This window comes from Cebus imitator, unplaced genomic scaffold, assembly GCF_001604975.1.
Source record: "Cebus imitator isolate Cc_AM_T3 unplaced genomic scaffold, Cebus_imitator-1.0 Scaffold80, whole genome shotgun sequence".
Lineage (NCBI taxonomy): Eukaryota > Metazoa > Chordata > Mammalia > Primates > Cebidae > Cebus > Cebus imitator.
Genome location: NW_016107395.1, coordinates 319432 through 338860, shown reverse-complemented (window position 1 = coordinate 338860; position 19429 = coordinate 319432). Strand labels below are relative to the sequence as shown.

Below are 19429 nucleotides of genomic sequence, written 5' to 3'. Positions count from 1 at the left end.
TGAGAGTGTGCCTCGCTCTGTCGCCCAGGCTGGAGTGCAGTGGCGCAATCTCGGCTCACTGCAACCTCCGCCCCTCGGGTTCGAGTGATTCTCTTGCCTCAGCCTCCTGAGTAGCTGGGATTGCAGGTGCACGTGCCATCACGCCCGGCTAATTTTTCTATTTTTTAGTAGAGATGGGGTTTTATCATGTTGGCTAGGCTGGTCTGGAACCTCGGCCTCCCAAAGTGCTAGGATTACAGGCGTGAGCCACTGCACCCGGCCTATTTTTCTTACTGTGGGCGTGCATTGTGCAGAGGGCAAATCACGTGTTCCTATTCGTATGAGAATAATTTTGGCTTTTAAAGGGTGTCAGTGACCCTCAGGACCGTCGTTGGTCGACAACAATGGTTCTCAACGGGGCAGGGTGCCGGGGATGATTTTTCTTCCAGGGGAAATTTCACTAGGGAAACCATTGGCTGTCACAGCTATGGTTGTGACATCCCGTGGACAGAGACCAGAGATACAGCTAAGCACTCTACAATGCACAGGACACCCCGTCCCCCAACAAAACATTATCCAGTTTGAAATGTTAATGGCGCTGAGGCTGAGAAAGCATGGCTTTACAAAAATGGGTCTTCTTTTGGGCAAGAGTTGGATAAATTAACAGTCTTGCTTACCTTTGTTACATGTGCTCATTTATTTTCAAGACATGACCCACAGCTACGTTCAGGCGGTAATTCTGCCTTTCCAGTCCAACTCACTTGTTACTTCCCACGTGAAGCCTGCGGTTCAACTTCAGCCTCCCTGACTAGCTTCCCTGCCCTGCCGCCTCGAGCTCTTTATAACCGAGTTTGGCCTTGCTGCGTCTGGCCGACCTCATCAGCTATGCTATAAACCACTTTGGGGCAGGAGCGTATCCTAATCCTTTGAATTTTCCCTCATCTTATTCCCCACTGACTGGACGCGACGTAGCAGGGTACCGCGGGGGCGGCCCCTCTCAATGCTCTCCTTAGCCGGAGCAGTCTCATTTTCCCGCGCTCCTGCGCTGCGATCACTCAGGCCTGCTGCTAGAGGCACTACTACAAATCCCAGAAGGTCATGCGGTGGGAGCGGCCGCGGTGACTTCTGGGATTTGTGGTCCCGGAGAGGGGATTGGCGAAGGAGAAAGACTGAGAGTCGTCTTTCCTTTGCTCGATTCCGTGGACTGCTCGGACGCCCCGCGGTAGGCCAAACCCGTTTCTTAGGAAACCAGGCATCCAGGGCAGGCAGGTAGGAAGTTGGGCGTGATAATTTCCCCTTCCAGTGGGTAGGAATGTAAACACGGGGCCTTGGGAGGCATTATCAGGTAACTGGGGCTGCCCGGTCGGCGGTGGAAGCTGAAGAAGTGGAGGAAAGCGAGGCGAGTGGGTGCCGAGGTTAGGGGAGAAAGGACCCTCGGAAATAGGAGTTGAAACCCGACAGGATCCGGCAGAGCCTGGACGCTAGGGTTGGTCTCCAGGGACAAGCAAGTCTGGGAGTCGGGCCCGCTGTGGCACCTTCGCGGGGCGGCGCGGCCTCGACCTTCCCTGCGCGGTGGGAGGGGCGGGACGGAGCCGGCCGCCCCCAGCTGGAGAGTTGACTGCGGCCCCGGGCGGCCTTTGCACGCGTGGGTGACGTCCGCTGCAGCCTTTCTGAGCATTTTTATTATTGTTGACCAATGAAGGGAAAGTCGCTAATGCTGGTTTTTCTCTTGCGATGGCGTTTTTGGGTAGATCGTTTCTTTGATTCCTCACCTCCGAAAACCTCCTTTCACCCAGAAGGATGCTGTGGTGATTTCCTCCTGACCTCGTTCATGTAGTGGTTTTTCCCTTTGGGTGCTGCATCCTCAGACGCAGCCAAGACCAGCCCTCTCTGGCGGCTGGACAAAATGTCAAGCCATCAACAGTTATTGAGCGCCTACTATAGGGATCCTCGTACCAGTACAGGAATGTAGAATACAGCGTCGTTGTTTAGAATTGTTTTGCCATTCATGAAATAGAATCCTGTATAAAAGGTTGAATTTGTCTGGTTTCATGAGTTTAACATAAAACCGATGTGATTGTGGTTTGCCCACATGGTTTCTTATTCTGGTGAAAAAATGTTAAATCTAGGATGTTGACACCTCCTGCTTCTAACTAGACTCAGGAAAGCCTCCTTCATAAGAAGTTTTAATTTCATGTTCAGATAGTCATAGAGGAACAATAAACTCATACGACTTAAGATATCTGAATCAACAGACCGTTAAATTTTCCCTTGCAAAAAGTGTTTTGTGTATGTTCTAGGATTCACACACCTTTTAAAGCCTAGCTAGGTTTTATTCTTCAACGCTTAAGTCCTCCAGGAAGTCTCAAGTGTCCCTTCTCTGATGCCGTGGGATCCTTTGTTTACTCTTGTAGCACTTACCGTGTCTTGACATTGACTGTACTCTTGTGGTTTCCAGACACTTTTGAAAAAAATACAAAACTTTGCTAATGGCCTTGATAACAGATTCATGCTTTTACACCCTAGTGGGCCCTTAATACTACTGTTTGGTATTTCTATTTATCTCTTGCAGCTTTTTCTTATCTCCGCATTGACTAATTTAGATCTTTCCCATTTTTCTCAAGAACTCAGAGGATCTGTTATTTTCCTTTTACTTTGAGCAGATGACTAGCCCCTGTTTTCTGGAGAAATGGGAAGCTTGGGACATGAAATTCCTCATTTTTCTTTCCCTCCGTCCCTGAACTTGCCTGTATGTTTCACTCAATATTAACTCTTTTCTTTTTGTCTGAGTGGAATGTATTTTTGTCCCCCTCTTTCAGGTTAAACTTGTTGAATTTCTAGTGCCATCAGGCCTCCCACACCCTCATAACCTCATTCTGTCCTGTCCTATGCAGCCTCTGATCTCTAGAAGATCTCAAGGGTTCTGTGGAAGAGAATGGCTCAAACACCTGAGGCAACAATGTGTGTTGAGAACACACATTGGTTGAGAACATATGGTTGAGAGCCACCATCTTGGGACTTAACCTATACTTGTTCCCAGCATTTATAACAGTGGTTTGAGTTGAAAGATGGGGAGGGTAATTGGAGTCTGAATGACTTACTAATTTTTAAAAATGTGTGAATCTGTTTCTTACTTTCTCCTTTCCTCCCCACCCTATCACAGCCCCTCATATAATATACAGATCTGATCAATGGTTTTTTTTTTTTTTTTTACTTTTTTCCCTTGATCAATGATTTTATTATAATTTGCCTCCAGCAAATACACTGGGTTTCCTTTCATATTAGTAGGGTCCTCACAGTGCCTGGGGCCTCAGATTATGAATAAAGAAATAAAGTTTCATTTGAAATCTTGAAGCCAGAAAATGTAGTCATCATTCTTGTTACTATTAGGGATAATTATAAATACAAGACTTTTATCTTGTCTTATACTGATATCTTGTGAGTCCTTCCTGATGATCTATATCCTCTCAGGTTGTCCTCACTGTGTGCCTTCTAACTTCTGTTCCATAGTATCCACACTTCCGTTTTCAGCCATCTTCCCCTACGATACTTATAGTCACCTCCAAACATGGAAAACTTGTTCTCCTCTATTATGATTGTCCTGGGGAGAGAGTTTGCATTGTCCTTGTTCCCAAGCATAGTTTATAATCCATTACTCCTCCAGGTTTACAAAAAAAATCTCAGTTCCTGTGGAAAGCATGTGGTTCACCTAATATCAGCCTATATGTTTCTTGATTGCTGTGATTTATTGGCACTTTCTCATATTCATTAAGAACTCAGACATATGACTCACAATTTTCTTACCTTTCCAAATTCTGCCATTATCATGGGTCTTTCATGTGAATGACCTCACAGCCACCCTCACTTTTTTTCTCACCTTCCTTCTGGTTATTACAGTAATCATTTTATTGTGCTTCACTTTATTGCGCTTCATAGATACTGGGTTTTTGCACATTGCAAGTGCACGGTAACCCTGTGTCAAGTAAGTCTTTCAGTGCCATTTGTCCAGTAGCATGTGTGTATTTAATGTCTCTGTGCTACGCTTTGGTAATTCTTGAAATATTTCAGGAGGACAGTGGGAAAAAGAAAAAAAAATATTTCAAACTTTTTTATTATTACTATATCTGCTATAGTGATCCGTAATCAGTGACCTTTGATGTTACCTATTGCAAATGCTTTGGGGTGCTACAAACCATGCTCATATAAAATGGCAGACTTAATTAATAAATGTTTATGTTCTGACTGTTTTATCAACCATTGTTTTTCCTGTTTTCAGGCCTCCCCATTTCCTGAGACACAACTATATTGAAATTAGGCCAGTTAATGCTACAGTGCCCTCTAAGTGTTCAAGTGAAAGGAAGAGTTATACATTTCTCATTTTAAATTAAAAGCTACAAATGATTTGTTTGTTTGTTTGTTTTTTTAGATGGAGCCTCACTCTGTTTCCAGGCTGGAGTGCAGTGATGTGATCTTGGCTCACTGCAACCTCCATCTCCTGGGTTCAAGTGATTCTCCTGCCTCAGCCTCCTGAGTAGCTAGGATTACAGATGTGCGCCACCACGCCCAGCTAATTTTTGTAGTTTTAGTAGAGACGGAGTTTCACCATGTTGACCAGGATGGTCTCAATCTCTTGACCTTGCGATCTGTGCGCCTCAGCCTCCCAAAGTGCTGGGATTACAGGCATGAGCCACCGTGTCTGGCCTAGAAATGATTTTAGGAAGACATGTTGAAAGGCAATATAGGCTGAAAGCTAGGCCTTTTGCACCAGTTAGCCAAGTGGTGAATGAAAAGGAAAAGTTCTTCAATGAAATTGAAAGTGCTACTTCAGTAAACACATAAATGTTAAGAAAGCAAAACAGCTTTATTGCTGATACGGAGAAGCTTTAAGTGGTTTAGATAGGGCAATCCAGCCATAATATTCCCTTAAGCAGGAGCCTAATTTAGAGCAAGGCTGTAACTCTCTTCAGTTCTGTGAATGCTGAGAGAGGTGAAGAAGCTGCCAAAGCAAAGTTCGAAACTATTAGAGTTTCATTTATGAGGTTTAAGAAGCCATTTTGATAACATGAAAGTGCAAAGTAAAGCAACAAATGCTGTTGTTATCCAGAAAAGATCTAGCTAAGATAATTGATGAAGTTGGCTATACTAAACAAGATTTTCAGTGTAGATGAAACAGCTTTCTATTGGAATAAGATCCTCTCTGGGACTTTCATAGCTGCAGAGAAGTCAATGCCTGGTTTTAAGGCTTGAGAAGACAGGGTGATTCCTTTGTGAGGGCTAATGTAACTGGAACTTTAAATAGAAGTCAGTGTCTATTTACCATTCTTAAAATTCTATTGCCCTTGAGAGTTATGCTAAATGTACTTTGCTTGTGTTCTATAAATGGAACAGCAAAGCCTGGATGATGGCAGACCTGTTTACATCATGTTTTACTGAATATTTTAAGCCTGCTGTTGAGACCTGCTCATGAAGAAAAGATTCCTTTCATAATATTAGTGCATCAGAGAGTTCTGATGGAGATGTACAAGGAGATTTATGTTGTTTTCATGCTTGTTAACACAGTGTCTATTCTGCAGCCCATGACTCAAGGAGTAATTTTGACTTTCAAGTCTTACTATTTAAGAAATACATTTTGTAAGGCTATGGCTGCCATAGATAGTGATTTTTTGGATTCATTTGGGCAAAGCCAATTGAAAACTTTCTGGAAAGGATTCTAATTCTAGATAACTGTTAAGAATATTTGTGATTAATGGGAGGTGGTCAAAATGTCAACATTAACAGGAATTTGGAAGAAGTTGATTCCAACCTTCATAGATAACTTTGAGGGGTTCAAGACTTCAGTGGAGGAAATAACTGCCGATGTGGTGGAAATAGCAAGAGAGCTCAAATTAGAAGTGGAGCCTGAAGATGTGACTGACTTCCTGCAATCTCATGATAAAATTTAAAATGATGAAGACTTATTCTTAGGGATGAGCAAAGAAAGTGGTTTTTTGAGATGCAGTCTACTCCTGGTGAAGATGCTGTTAACATTGTTGAAATGACAGCAAATGATTTAGAGTACATTATATAAACTTAGTTGATAAAGCAGTGGCAGGGTTTGACAGTATCAACTCCAATTTTGAAAGAAGTTCTACTGTGGGTAAAATGCTACCAAATAGGATTGCAGGCCATAGGAAATGTTTTTTGTGAAAGGAAGAGTCGGTTGATGCAGCAAACTTCATTACTTCATTGTTGTCTTTTTATTTTTTTGAGACAGTGTCTCTCCCAGGGTGCCAGGGTGGAGTCCATTGCATGACTGTGGCTCACTGCAGCTTCAACCTCCTGGGCTCAGGTGATCTTCCTGCCTCAGTCTCCAGAGTAGGTGGGATTACATACAGATGTGTACCATCATGCCTGGCTAGTTTTTTAAAAAAAAATTTTGTAGAGATGAGGTTTTGCTGGTCTCGAACTCCTGGGTTCAAGCTCTCCACCTGCCTCGGCCTCCTGAAGTGCTAGGATTACAGCTGTGAGCCAACATGCCTGGCAATTGTTGTCTTGTTTTAAGAAATTGTCACAGCCACCCTAGCCTTCAGTAACCACCACCCTGATCAGTCAGCAGCCATCAACATTGAGGAAAAATTCTCCATCAGTAAAAAAATTAGGACTCACCGAAGGTTCAGATGATTGTTGGCATTTCTTAGCAATAAAATATATACTTTTTTTTTAATGGAGTGCTTCACGAATTTGCGTGTCATCCTTGCACAGGGGCCATGCTAATCTTCTCTGTATTGTTCCAATTTTAGTATATGTGCTGCCGAAGCGAGCACAGCAATAAAATTTTTAAATTAAGGCATGTAAATTTTTTTTGTTTGTTTTTTTTGAGACTGGAGTGCAGTAGTGTGATCTCGGCTCACTGCAACTTCTGCCTCCTGGGTTCAAGCGATTCTACTGCCTCAGCCTCCTGAGTAGTGGGATTACAGGTACGCACCACCGCGTCCAGCTAAATTGTGTATTTTTAGTAGAGATATATTAAAATGAGTTTCACATGTTGGTCAGGCTAGTTTCGAACTCCTGACCTTGTGATCTGCCCACCTCGGCCTCCCAAAGTGCTGGGACTACAGGCATGAGCCACCGTACCTGGCAAGGCATGTACATTTTTAAAGATATGATGCTACAACACTTAATAGACTATAGTATAATATAAACATAAATTTTATACACATAGGGAAACCAAAACATTCTATGACCCACTTTTTGACATTCGCTTTATTGCAGTGGTCTGGAACTGATTGTGCAACAACTCTGAGGTAGGCCTGTACTTACATATCACTTCAACCATGTGCTTCAGTAACGAAGACTTTGATACCTGCTAGAACTTATTCACGATTTCATTTCTCTTCCTCCCATACTACCACAGCACCCATTCTTTGGTAGTTTCATAAAGCCCTCTGGCTCATTTCTTTTCTTTTCTTTTTTTGGTTCATTGCTTTTTTCTCTGTTTCTCTAGTTGATCATTTGATCAAAATCTCCTTTTTATACAATTTATATACAATTCCTGGTATTTCCCAGTATCTTGAAGACTGTCTATACTAGTAAATTTTCGGATCCCTCAGTTAATCTCTTCTCTTAATAAATATTTGTTGAATTATTTCAGGATTTCCTTTAACTTTGTTTTATCAATTATCCTCTCTTTATTTCTTACATTTGTATATCATTGCAGATTTACAGAGCAGTTCAACATCTATTATTTTTAAATTTACCCAACAATTTTGTGAGTTAAGTCATTTACCAAGTTTGAATCTTTTAAAACCTTTTTATTATGGAAAATTTTAACACATATGAAAGGAAAGAGAAAAGTACGATGAACACTATATACTCATCACTCAACTTCATTAGTTATCAATTAAAAGCAATCTAACTTCACCTATATTTTCCCTTCCACTGAACTCCCAACCACTGATTACTTTGAAACAATTCCTAGATGTCATATAATTTCATATGAAATATTTCAGTTTGTATTCCTAAAAGCTAAGGGTTCTTTTTATAAACATAACTACAATACCATTATCACACCAAAGAAATAATAGCATCAATTGGCTGGGAGCAATGGCTCATGCCTGTAATCCCAGCAATTTGGGAGGCTGAGGTTGGCAGATCACCTGAGGTCAGGAGTTTGAGACCAGCCTGGCTAACAAAGTGAAACCCCTTTTCTACTAAAAATACAAAAAATTAGTCAGGCGTGGTGGCATGTGCCTGCAATCCCAGCTGCTTGGAAGAATCGCTTGAACCCAGGAGGTAGAGGTTGCAGTGAGCTGAGGTTGTACCATTGTACTCTAGCCAGAGAAATAAGATTGAAACTCCATCTCTCTCTTTTTTTCTTGTATTTACTAGCTTGCTTTTGAAACTCCATCTCAAAAATAAAAAAATTTTAAAAAAGCAATAATTTTTTAATATCATCAAATATCAAATCAGTGTTCTCATTCCTCCTATTTCATACATGTTTCCTTCTGGCCAGGTGGGTGGCTCACTCCTGTAATCCCAGTGCTTTGGGAGGCCAAGGCGGGCGGATCATCTGAGGTCAGGAGTTCAAGATCAGCCTGGCTATCATGGTGAAACCCCGTCTCCACTAAAAATACAAAAATTAGCCAGGCGTGGTGGTGTGTGCCTGTAATCCCAGCTACTTGGGAAGCTGAGGCAGGAAAATCACTTGAACCTGGGAGGCGGAGGTTGCAGTGAGCTGAGATTCCCCCCATTGCACTCTAGCTTGGGCAACGAGAGTGAAACTTTGTCTCAAAAAACAAAACAACAACAACAACAAAAAAACCCCAGGTTTTCCTCTCATTGGCTTTTTTGACTCAGGAGTGAAATAAGTTTCACATATTATGTTGGTATGTCTTTTTTTTTGTTTTTTTTTGTTTTTTTTTTGTTTTTGAGACATAGTCTCGCTCTGTTGCCAGGCCGGAGTGCGGTGGCACTATCCCAGCTCACTGCAACTTCCGTTTTCTGGTTTCAAGCAGTTCTGCCTCAGCCTCCCAAGTAGCTGGGACTGTAGACACGCACAGTTACGCTCGGCTAATTTTTTTTGTATTTTTAGTAGAGACAGGGTTTCACCCTGTTGGCTAAGATGGTCCTCGGTCTCTTGACCTCGTGATCCACCCGCATTAGCCTCCCAAAGTGCTAGGATTACAGGCGTGAGCCACTGCACATGGCCGGTTAGTATTAGTGTCTTGTAATCTAGGGGTTACCTCCCTTTCTCTTCTTTTTCTCCTGGCAGTTTATTTTTTGAAGAAACCAGCTTTATTTTTCTTTAGTTTTTGTTTTTTCCCATGTGCATCTCTGATGTGTTACTGAGCATGCTTCACCTTATCCCATAATTCGTATAAAATGGTAGGGGCCTGATCTGATTCAGAGTTAAGTTTTGTAGGAGTACTTACTTCATGGGTGGCATGCCACTTCCATCGGGAGATGTGTGATGTTCATTTTTCTTTCTTAGTGATGTTAGTGGTCATTGATTACTATTGCATAGAGCCACTAATTAACAAAATGGTGATAATCTAATCCAATTATTTATTCTTTACCTATTGGTTGGAGTACTTCTATAAGAGACTGAGTTTCAATTTTAAAGGCGTTTCTTTGTAATTTTCCAGAATGGCTTCCTTTGGGTGGAAGAGGAAAATTGGCGAGAAGGTCTCAAAGGTCACTTCCCAGCAGTTTGAAGCTGAAGCTGCTGATGAGAAGGATGTAGTCGACAAGGATGAAGGGAACTGGCTTCATGCCATTAAACGTAGGAAAGAAATTCTTGAAGGCTGTGCTGAGAAAAGTAAACAGCTGAAGGACGAAGGAGCCAGTTTGGCTGAAAATAAAAGGTATGTATTTAGAGTTTTTTAAAATGGAGAACAGCTTGCATTTTCTAGCTCACTGTCAGTAATGGGATGAAGATTCCAAATTTGATAAATTCATGTTTTTAAAATATATTCAAGGTGCTAAATCAGTCAAAGAAATAAAGTGTTTCAAAGTCACCTGAGAAATGAAAGTCTGTAAAATAGTTTTCAGGATGCAATGAAAGTTTGTAAAATAGTTTTCAGGATGCTAATTATGTCTGCTTTGCCATCATTTTTGTTGTTCCCAAAGTGGTTGGTCTGTAGAAGGTGGTCTTACCACTTTCTGCATATGACATTATGTACCAGGTAAATTAGGCATTTCCTGAATAGCTTTGAGGGCACATACATAACAAAATAGGTATTTAGTTATTCTTTGCCATTTACTTCTTATATACTTCAGTAAATATGACTTGGTTTGCAGGAATTTGATAATAGTTTCATTTATTTTTAGCGCTTCCTTACCTAAGTTGTCTTACTGTTCCTATATGCACCTGTTTCTTTTCTCTTTTTTCCTTTTCTCTTTTTCTTACTTTTTAATTCCTTTTATCCGTTTTCTGCTTAGATTTTTAAGAGGGACCAAAAATCATTTTTCAGTAGTCAGTGGGGAAAAGACACATTTTTTAGTAGATTCTGTTGAGAAAACTGAATTATTACATAGAGGAAAACAAAACTGGATCTGTATCTAATACCATGTACAAAGATGGACCCTAGAGGGATTAAAAATTTGTGAAAGGTAAAACTATGTAGTTAATAGAAGAAAATATAGAATGGTATCTTTGTAATCTTTGGTGGAAAAGGCCTTTTTTTATTTAGAAAAAATTTCAAATCTATTAAAGAACAGTACAACTGGCTGGGTACAGTAGCTCATACTAGTAATCCCAGAACTTTGGGAGGCCAAGGTGGGAGGATTGCTTGAGCCCAGGAGTTTGAGGATGCAGTGAGCTAAGGATGGGCCACTGTACTCCACCTGGGCAATAGAGCGAAACCCTATCAGATAGATAGATAGATAGACAGATAGATAGATAGTATATCTAGTATGATTTCAGTTTCAGTTTTAAAAAACTCTTGATGGGTGTGGTAGCTTCTTTCTGTAATCCCTGTGCTTTGAGAGGCCAAGGCAGGAGGATTGCTTGAGTCCAGGGGTTTGAGGCCAAGGTGAGTTTTTTATCTGAAATAAAAAACTGAACAGTTTTACTAGTCTGGGTCCTTCTAGAAACATATGCCAAGACTGAATTAAACATGCAAAGATTTCATTAGGAGACTCACTGTATGAGAGAACATGGGGCGGGAACTGAGTGTGGGAGAGCTATGCTTGCTTGTCTAATCCCCAGTGGAGGGAAGTGGGAGGGGAGGTTGGATGGAAATGTCTTAGGCTGTCATGTAATTTAAAGAAATTTGTACAATACCTTGAAAGGTCTTCAAGTCAGAGTTGTTCCTCATCGGAGTCCCATGCCCCTCAGAAATGAGCTGTTCTTATTTCTGCTACTTTCAGTTAATGTGGAGAAAAGCTGTGAGATATTTGTTCTTGCTGAAAATGTGGCCGTGGATTTCAGAGTGTAGCGGCTGAGGTCAGCTGGAGGTCTATGCAAGATAATGGAATGACATCATTAAAGTTTTGAAGGGAAGTAAAATTGCCAACATAGAATTCTTTGTACCACAAAAATACCTTTCAGAAATGAAGGCAAAATGACTTTGTCAGACAAACAAAAGCTAGGATAACCTATTACCAGTAGCCCTGCACTTCAAGAAATATTAAAAGAAATTCTCTAGGTGGAAGGAAAATCATACCAGATAGAAATTTGTATCTAAGTAAATAATGAAAGGGTTCTAGAAGTAGTAAACATAACATGTGGGTAAGTATGAAGACTGATCTAAAAAAAAATTTTAATTCTTCAAAAAGATAATTGACATTAAATAACATCAACATTTTGCAAAGTTATATAGCAGTAAAATATATAACAATTGTAATAGAAAGCATGAAGGGATAAATGGAATTATATAGCTATTAGGCTGTTATGCTGTATACAAATGGGTTGTTATTCCAACCTAGACCCTAGGGGAACCATTAAAAAATAATAAAAGGCTTGTAAGCCAATAATGGAGGTAAAATAAAACAATTGGAAACAGAATTCTTTTTTCAAAAAAGCACCATTTGTAGTATTATTACCAATTCTAAAACTATTTGGAAAAAAATCCAGCAAAACATGTATAAGAACTATATGTTGGGCCAGGCATGGTGGCTCACTCCTGTAATCCCAGCACTTTGGGAGGCCACGGCAGGCAGATCATGAGGTCAGGAGATTGAGATCAGCCTGACCAACACAATGAAACCCCATCTCTACTAAAAATACAAAAACTAGCCAGGCATGGTGTTGTGCACCTGTAATCCCAGCTATTCAGGAGGCTGACTCAAGAGAATCGCTTGAACCCAGGAGGTGGAGGTTGTAGTGATCTGAGATTGCTACACTGCACTCCTGCCTGGGTGACAGAGTAAGACTCTTGCCTCAAAAAACAAAACAAAACAAAGAACTGTATGTTGAAAACTACAATATGTTGCTGATATTTTAAAAGACCTAAATAAATCAGTAAATATACACTGTGTTTGTGTTAGTTTGTCTTGCACTGCTAAAAACAAATACTTGAGACAGGGTAATTTATAAAGAAAAGAGGTTTAATTGGCTCACGGTTCTGCGGGCTATATAGGAAGCATAATGCTGGAATCTGCTCAGCTTCTGGAGAGGTCTCAGGAAAGCTATAATCATGGCAGAAGGCAAAGTGGGGAGCCAGGCTTCACATGGCTGGAGCAGGAGGAAAAGAGAGAAAAGGTGGTGGGAGTGCTACACACTTTTAAGCAGCCAGATCTTGCAATAACTCACTGTCATGAGAACCGTACCAAGAGGGAAATCTGCCCCTGCGATCCAGTTACCTCCTATCAGGCCCTACCTTTAACATTGGGGATTACAATTGGACATGAGATTTGGGTGGGGATACAGATACAAACCATGGATCTGTATCAGTCTGAATCAATGCTTATATTTTGGAAGACTGTATTTTGTTGATATATCAGTTCTCCCAAAATTGATCTGTAAACTCAATGCAATTCCAATCAAAATCCCAGCAAGCTTCCTTTTGAGATAATTGACAGGCTTATTCTAAAATTTATATGGAAAAGCAAAGACTCTGGACTAGCCAAAATAATTTTATGTAATAAAACATAGGGAACTTACATTACTAATTTCACCCCTTACTGCATTTTTGAATGTTATACCTTTATAGCACTAGTGTAAAGATAGACATACGTGGATCAATGAAAATAATATGTGATATAGAAATGACTTACATGAATGTGGTCAGTTGATACAAATGAAAACTTCTGGTTTTTAAAAGGTGTAATTGAGAACATGAGAAGTCAGGCCACATACTGGGAGAAAATATTTCCAGTGCTTGTATCTGACATAGGACTTGTTTCTGGGATATAGAACTCTTATAACTCAGTAGGGAGAAAACAAACTCTTCATTTAAAGAATGTGTAAAAAGTTGGAGTGGATGCTTCACAAAAGAAGATATATGAATTGCCAAGGAGCAAACAAAAAGCTGCTCAACATTATTAGTTATCAAGAAATTTCAAATTAAAACCACAATGAGATACTATTACATAGCTACTAGAACGCTAACATTTTTGAAATAATGATTGACAATATCAAGTATTGGCAAAGAAGTAGAATAAGTGTAACTTTTTACATTGCTCATGAAAATATAAAATAGCTTTATCTCCTTGGCAAACTGGCTGTTTCAAATAGTTACTTCATTTCATTTCATTATTTTTTATTTTTGAGATGCCCAGGCTGGGCTGCAGAGGCATGATCTCTGTTCACTGCAACCTTCATCTTCTGGGTACCAGCAATTCTCCTGCCTCAGCCCCCGAGTAGTTGGAATTACAGGCATATACCACCACACTCAGCTAATTTTTGTATTTTTAGTAGAGATGGGGTTTTATCACGTAGGCCAGCCTTGTCTTGAACTTCTGACCTCCCGTGATCTTCCTGCCTCGTCCTCCCAAAGTGCTGGGATTAAAGGCGTGAGCCACTGTGCCTGGCCTGCTTCACATAAAGTTAAATATACACTTTCCTGTACAGTCTTACAGTTTTATTCCTAGATACTGACTCAGAAGAAATGAAACATACATCCACACAAAGATTGTTCCAACAATGTTTCTAGCAGCTTTATTCATCGTGTCCATGAACTGGGACAATGTAATGCCCATCAGCAAGTGAATGAATGAATAAATTGCGGTATATCCATACAATAGTATTCTATTGAACAATAAAAAGAAATGATTGTCATCTCAAAAACTTTATACTAAGAGAAAGAAGTCAGGAAGAGTACATACCGTCTGATTCCAATTTTGTAACTCTGTCTAAAGACAAATTAATCTATAGTGACAAAAAAAATCAATAGTTGTCTGGGGCCATCAGTTGGGGTAGGTTTCCTGAGAAAGGGGCACAGAGAACTTTTTAGATTGACAAAAATGTTCTTTATTGTGATGGTTGTGGTTGTATTTACATGAGTGTATACGTTTCTTAAAACTCATCAAAAAATATGCTTAAAGTGGGTACATTTTTTGGTATATAAATTACATACCAGTAAATTTGATTAAAAAAACAAAGTTGAGTGCTTGGCTAATGTAAAATAATTCTATATTTGTTTCATATATCTTTATGCTCATGATGTATTTGTGTTCTGAATTTGCTGTTATTTTATAAGGTAATTGATAGAAAAGATAATTTAGATTTCAGTAAAATGTCGAATCTGATATTATGTATTTTGGGGTCTTGATTATTTTATCACCCTGTCAGTCTTCTCAGCCTTCTTTAGTAACTCTTGTGCACCAGTTGTAGGATAGTAGCAGAAATCAGCAGTCTTTTTTTTTTTTTTTTTTTTTGAGACAGAGTCTCGCTTCATTGCTCAGGCGGCTGGAGTGCAGTGTCACAATCTTGGCACACTACAATCTCTGCCTCTCAGGTTCAAGTGATTCTTGTGCCTCAGCCTCCCGAGTAGCTGGGACTGCAGGTGTGCGCCACCACACCTGGCTAATGTTTTGTATTTCTAGTAGAGATGAGGTTTTGCGATGTCTGGGCTGGTCTTGAACTCCTGAGCTCAGGGCCTACCTCAGCCTTCCAAAGTGTTGGGATTACAGGTGTGAGCCACCATGCTCAACCTTGAGTGGTTTTTAAATTCAGAAGTTTTACCTTAAAGTATTCATGATTCTTTTTAACAAAAATCTGGTTTACTCTTCTACCCAACCCCCAAGTAATTTTGGTGCTTAATAGAGACAGTTTAGTGAGTATAGTGGTTAAGAGTGTAGATTTTGAAGTCAGATTACTTCCATTCAAATCCCAACTTTATCATTTCTATTTACACAAACTTTGGGCAGTCATTCTTTGTCAATTTCTACCTCATAGGTCAAATAGTGATACATATCTCATAGAATTTTGGAAGATTAAAGAGCAAAATCCATGTGAAAGAGCATGCCACCTAGCACACAACAAGCACCAAGTGAATGTACTTTAGATATAATATTTTAGGATTTTATATATTATTGGTATATTTCCTGTAGTAGTAATTATTTTTGTAAGTCGTTTTATTCACATGTCTTTTTCTAGAATTAATACAAACTGGGTTATACCTTCTTAAGAGTCACTGTGTTGGTCTCAACTTTGAAATGTTGGCTTTTAAAGTTTCAGCCACTAGATGGTGATATTAGACTGTCTAGCTAACTGGCCTAATTTTTCTGTTAGAATCAGTGTGTATGTGTATGAAGCAGGGATATAAATTAGAATTTACCATGCATTTTGTTTATTGTCTAGAAAAGTATACCTACCAATGTAAATTTGAGGATGATCTTGCTGTGTGATCCACATTCTGCAGATTACCCGCATCAGTATATTTAATAACAGTGGTTTGCCCCATGTTGTATGGACAAAAATAGATACAATCTGTGTAGAATGACTTTATTTTCTTACCAGCACATCTTCCAACCTTACTGTATTTGTACCCATACTATCTGTCATCGCTCCATTATAATGAAGTGCCCTGCTCTTATAAAAGGCCTACCACTCCACTTGTACTCTAGACCACTTCCCTTTGTGCCTTCTCAGGAATGTTGTTCTAAAATTGTCCTCTCATTTTTATATCTTCTATTTCTCCTTTTCTCTCAGTTTCTTCTCACTGGCATGCAAACATATCCTGATAACATCCATTTAAAAAGCTTCTCCCCAAAAGCTGTGCCATTTCTCTGCCACCCCTGGACTACAAACTCCATTTCTTGATGAACCATCCAGTCAGATTTCTGTACCCGTGAATCCATTGAAACTGCTTTTGTAAAGGCTATCAATGACCTCCACGTTGTCAGATCTAGTCATCACTTCTCTATTCTCATTTATGTGCTTCTCATCATTCAGCATAGGTGACCATGCTCTTCCTAAATACACTGCTCTCTCATCTTCTGCACCGCCATGCTATCGTGCTTTTCCTTGTCTCTATGTCTACTCCTATTTAATCTTTGCTTGTTCCTTTCCTTTTGTTGTCCAGATCAACAATCATCTGTGTTTATTTCTGGAGCTGTTGCCAGCTTAACACAGGCCTTGTATTTATTCTTCTTTCGTCCTGCCTTACTTCTGTTTTTCCCTCACTCTTGATTCCCTGGGATCCTATCCACTCAACAAAGATTTAGCCAGTAAGTTTTGGCCGCAGGCTCTGTTTTCCGGGTAACCCATTATACCAAGTCCAAATTGAGCTAATTTTCCCTTTTTAGTGTATTGTAAATCTTTTTTCCCTTTTCTGTTTTCACTGCTGCTATCCTTTTCTATGGTTATCTCATACATAAATTACTTTGGTTGTCTTATATCTAGCCTCCCTGTATACATTTTTATACCCTTACAGTCTATTCTTCTCCTCAGGGCCTAACTGATCTTTTAAAAATGTAAGTCAGGAATTCATGTCTCACTGTTGTGTACAAACTGTATGGATTCTCTATCACAGATACAATTAAATCCATATGCATAACTATGGCTTATTGTATTCTCTGTATCATAGTTTCAGTCCACCTCTCTGACCTATCACTTCCCTTCTTCTCTCGTTTTATTTTATTTCCACAAAACATGGTTTGGTCCTGCCCAAGGTTCTTCCCTTTGCCTGGAATGGACTTTCTCCAGATTTTCAGTTGTCTAACCACTTTTTGTCACCCAGGTCTCAGCTTGGATGTGTTCCTAGGAAGACTTTTCCTGGTCACCCATTCTGAGTAGCCACTTGGTCACTCCCTATCACATTCTTCCATTTGTCTTTTATCATGGCACTTGTATTTTAACTTGTGGTCTTTCTTTCCCTGTCCCCTTCTAATATGCTTACACTTTAGAAAGTAAGATATAGAAGGATAACAGGGACCTTTTATATCTTGTTGAATGTTGTATCCTTAGTACTTATTAAAAGAATTCTACCTGTTCCAGAGTAGGGGCCCAGTAAATATTTATAAAGTGAATAAGCTGTTAACTATATAGCTCATTAAATTTAAAGCCATAATAAATTAGAAATGTAATTGGGAGTAAAGTAGCTAAACACTGTGACATTTCTATCTGGTAAATGAGTGTACTATCTAACTTATTTAGCTTGATTGCCAGCTGTTCTTTACCTCAGTGTAGGGAATTATCTCATCCTGCCCTATTGTAGCCCATGGAACTGTTCCCTTTGCTTCCTTCCTTGTGCTAGTTCAGTTGCATACTGTTGAGGTTGTCCTTAAACTGGCGGAATCAGACTTTAGTCATTTATTAACCACAGTGACTTTAAACCAAGTTTTTATCTTTTAATGCTTCCTATCCAACAGCTGCAGTAGGGCTGTGTCTGTTCAGTCTGTTCCAAAGTGAAGTTGAATTAAGAGATATGCTGTAGAAGTTATGAGAGACTATTGATTTGTTCGGTGCCAAATTTCCTGTGATCTAAAAATGGAGGAACTAAGTGGTGCCACCCTTTGTTTGCAGGCCAAGAGAAGTAAACCAAAGAGAAATGAGAAGGGGGAAGAATTGAACAAGCTGATGATAGTGAAGTAAATGCCCACCATTTCTTGCTGTGTTTAGCCAGTGGAAAACAGCTCAGTTGTTCCTTTAAACCTTTATATGCTTTGTTGGCAACAAGGCACATTTCATTGAATGATGCCTCTGCTGGCAGCAGTGGTTATGTTTTCAAAATAAAAGGCAGTGCAGTGGAGAAGAGAGAACATTTTTCTTTTTTCTCAAATTTGAGAGCCTGTGTTTGCATGTGTGTGTATATGTGTGTTTGTATGTATATGCACACATGTATACCTGCCTAATAAAAAGAAATAACTAGTGATGCTCATTGTCACCTTGAACCTCTTAGTTTATTTTGTACTTGGGACAACTTAAGCTTAGGAACATAAGCAGCTTTGTGGGGTTGGGATGGGATATGTGCCAGTGGTATTTTGGGGAAAATTGCTGAGAACAAGATGGCTTTATTGTGCAGCCTTGCTCTTTGCCTTGGAGAACGTTAACATCTCTGACCCTCTGCCACTAGTGCCTCCAAGTCACAGTGATGACCACAGATGCCTTTTATGGGGCGATAACTTCCTCTGGTTGAGTTGGGCAGTAGATAGGACTGGAAGTAAAAAGTAAATTTGACAAATATGATAAGCTTTTAATAGTGGTTGGGCCAAGTAGATCTTGAGTTGGGAAACTACAGCCTATTATTGTAAATAAAGTTTCATTGGGACACAGCCATGTCCATTTTTTAATTCATTGTTTATGGCTGACTTTTGGGATACAGTAGTAGAGTTGAATAGTTGTGACAGACTGTATGGTTCACAAAGCCTAAAATATTTACTATATGAACCTGTACTGTGTCACCCCTTGCTCTAGAGACCAAAGACCTTCAGCCCCTTCCTCAAAAGCTTCAGAGACTCCTGAAACATCAAACGTCCAAGGTCTTAAGTTCCCTCCACTATACCATGAATTCTAATGCCTTTGTTTTTTTTTTTTTTTTTTTTTTTTTTTTTTTTTTTTTTTTTTTTTTTTTTTTTTTTTTTTTTTTTTTTTTTACCCATACTCACATTTCCATAGTCTTGGAATTTCTTATAATTTCTATATGTGAAATAATGAATGGAGCAAAGTGTGAATTGACATTTTTACCACTTTTGTCTTAGGATATAATTTGTTTTTATCACCATTTTTTTCCCCTGATATGTTAACAGCATGCTACATCTGTCCCCTCTTTTCATGCTTTCTGTGCTTCTGTCTGCTGGCTTCAGGACTTGGAGAAGGTAGGACAAATGAGGTAGATAGAGTCTGTTATATTAGGCTGGGCGTGGTCACTCATGCCTGTAATCCCAGCACTTTGGGAGGCTGAGGCGGGCAGATCATCTGAGGTCGGGAGTTCAAGAACAACCTGACCAACATGTTGAAACCCTGTCTCTACAAAAATACAAAAATTAGCCGGGTATGGTGGTGTGTGCCTGAACCCGGGAGGCGGAGGTTGCAGTGAGCCAAGACTGCGCTGCTGTACTCCAGCCTGGGTGACAAAGTGAGCCT

General features: G+C 39.8%; 1 protein-coding gene and 1 non-coding gene across 4 annotated transcripts in view; one reads left to right on the top strand and one right to left on the bottom strand.

Annotated features, from left to right (window-relative positions):
* Positions 1-1099: 1099 nt before the first annotated feature.
* The window catches only part of TTC33 (tetratricopeptide repeat domain 33), a 28864-nt gene continuing 10534 nt past the window's right edge, over positions 1100-19429 (top strand). The window contains exons 1-2 of one of the 3 annotated variants that reach the window (XM_017533121.1): positions 1100-1248; positions 9603-9821. In XM_017533121.1, the coding sequence (XP_017388610.1) occupies positions 9604-9821 (218 nt within the window). In that variant the 5' untranslated portion in view covers positions 1100-1248; position 9603. The other 2 variants (XM_037740167.1, XM_017533122.2) reach the window with 2 other exon arrangements.
* LOC119471977 lies at positions 6676-6782 on the bottom strand. Its single transcript, XR_005201076.1, has one exon. It is a non-coding gene; the product is annotated as a U6 spliceosomal RNA (small nuclear RNA).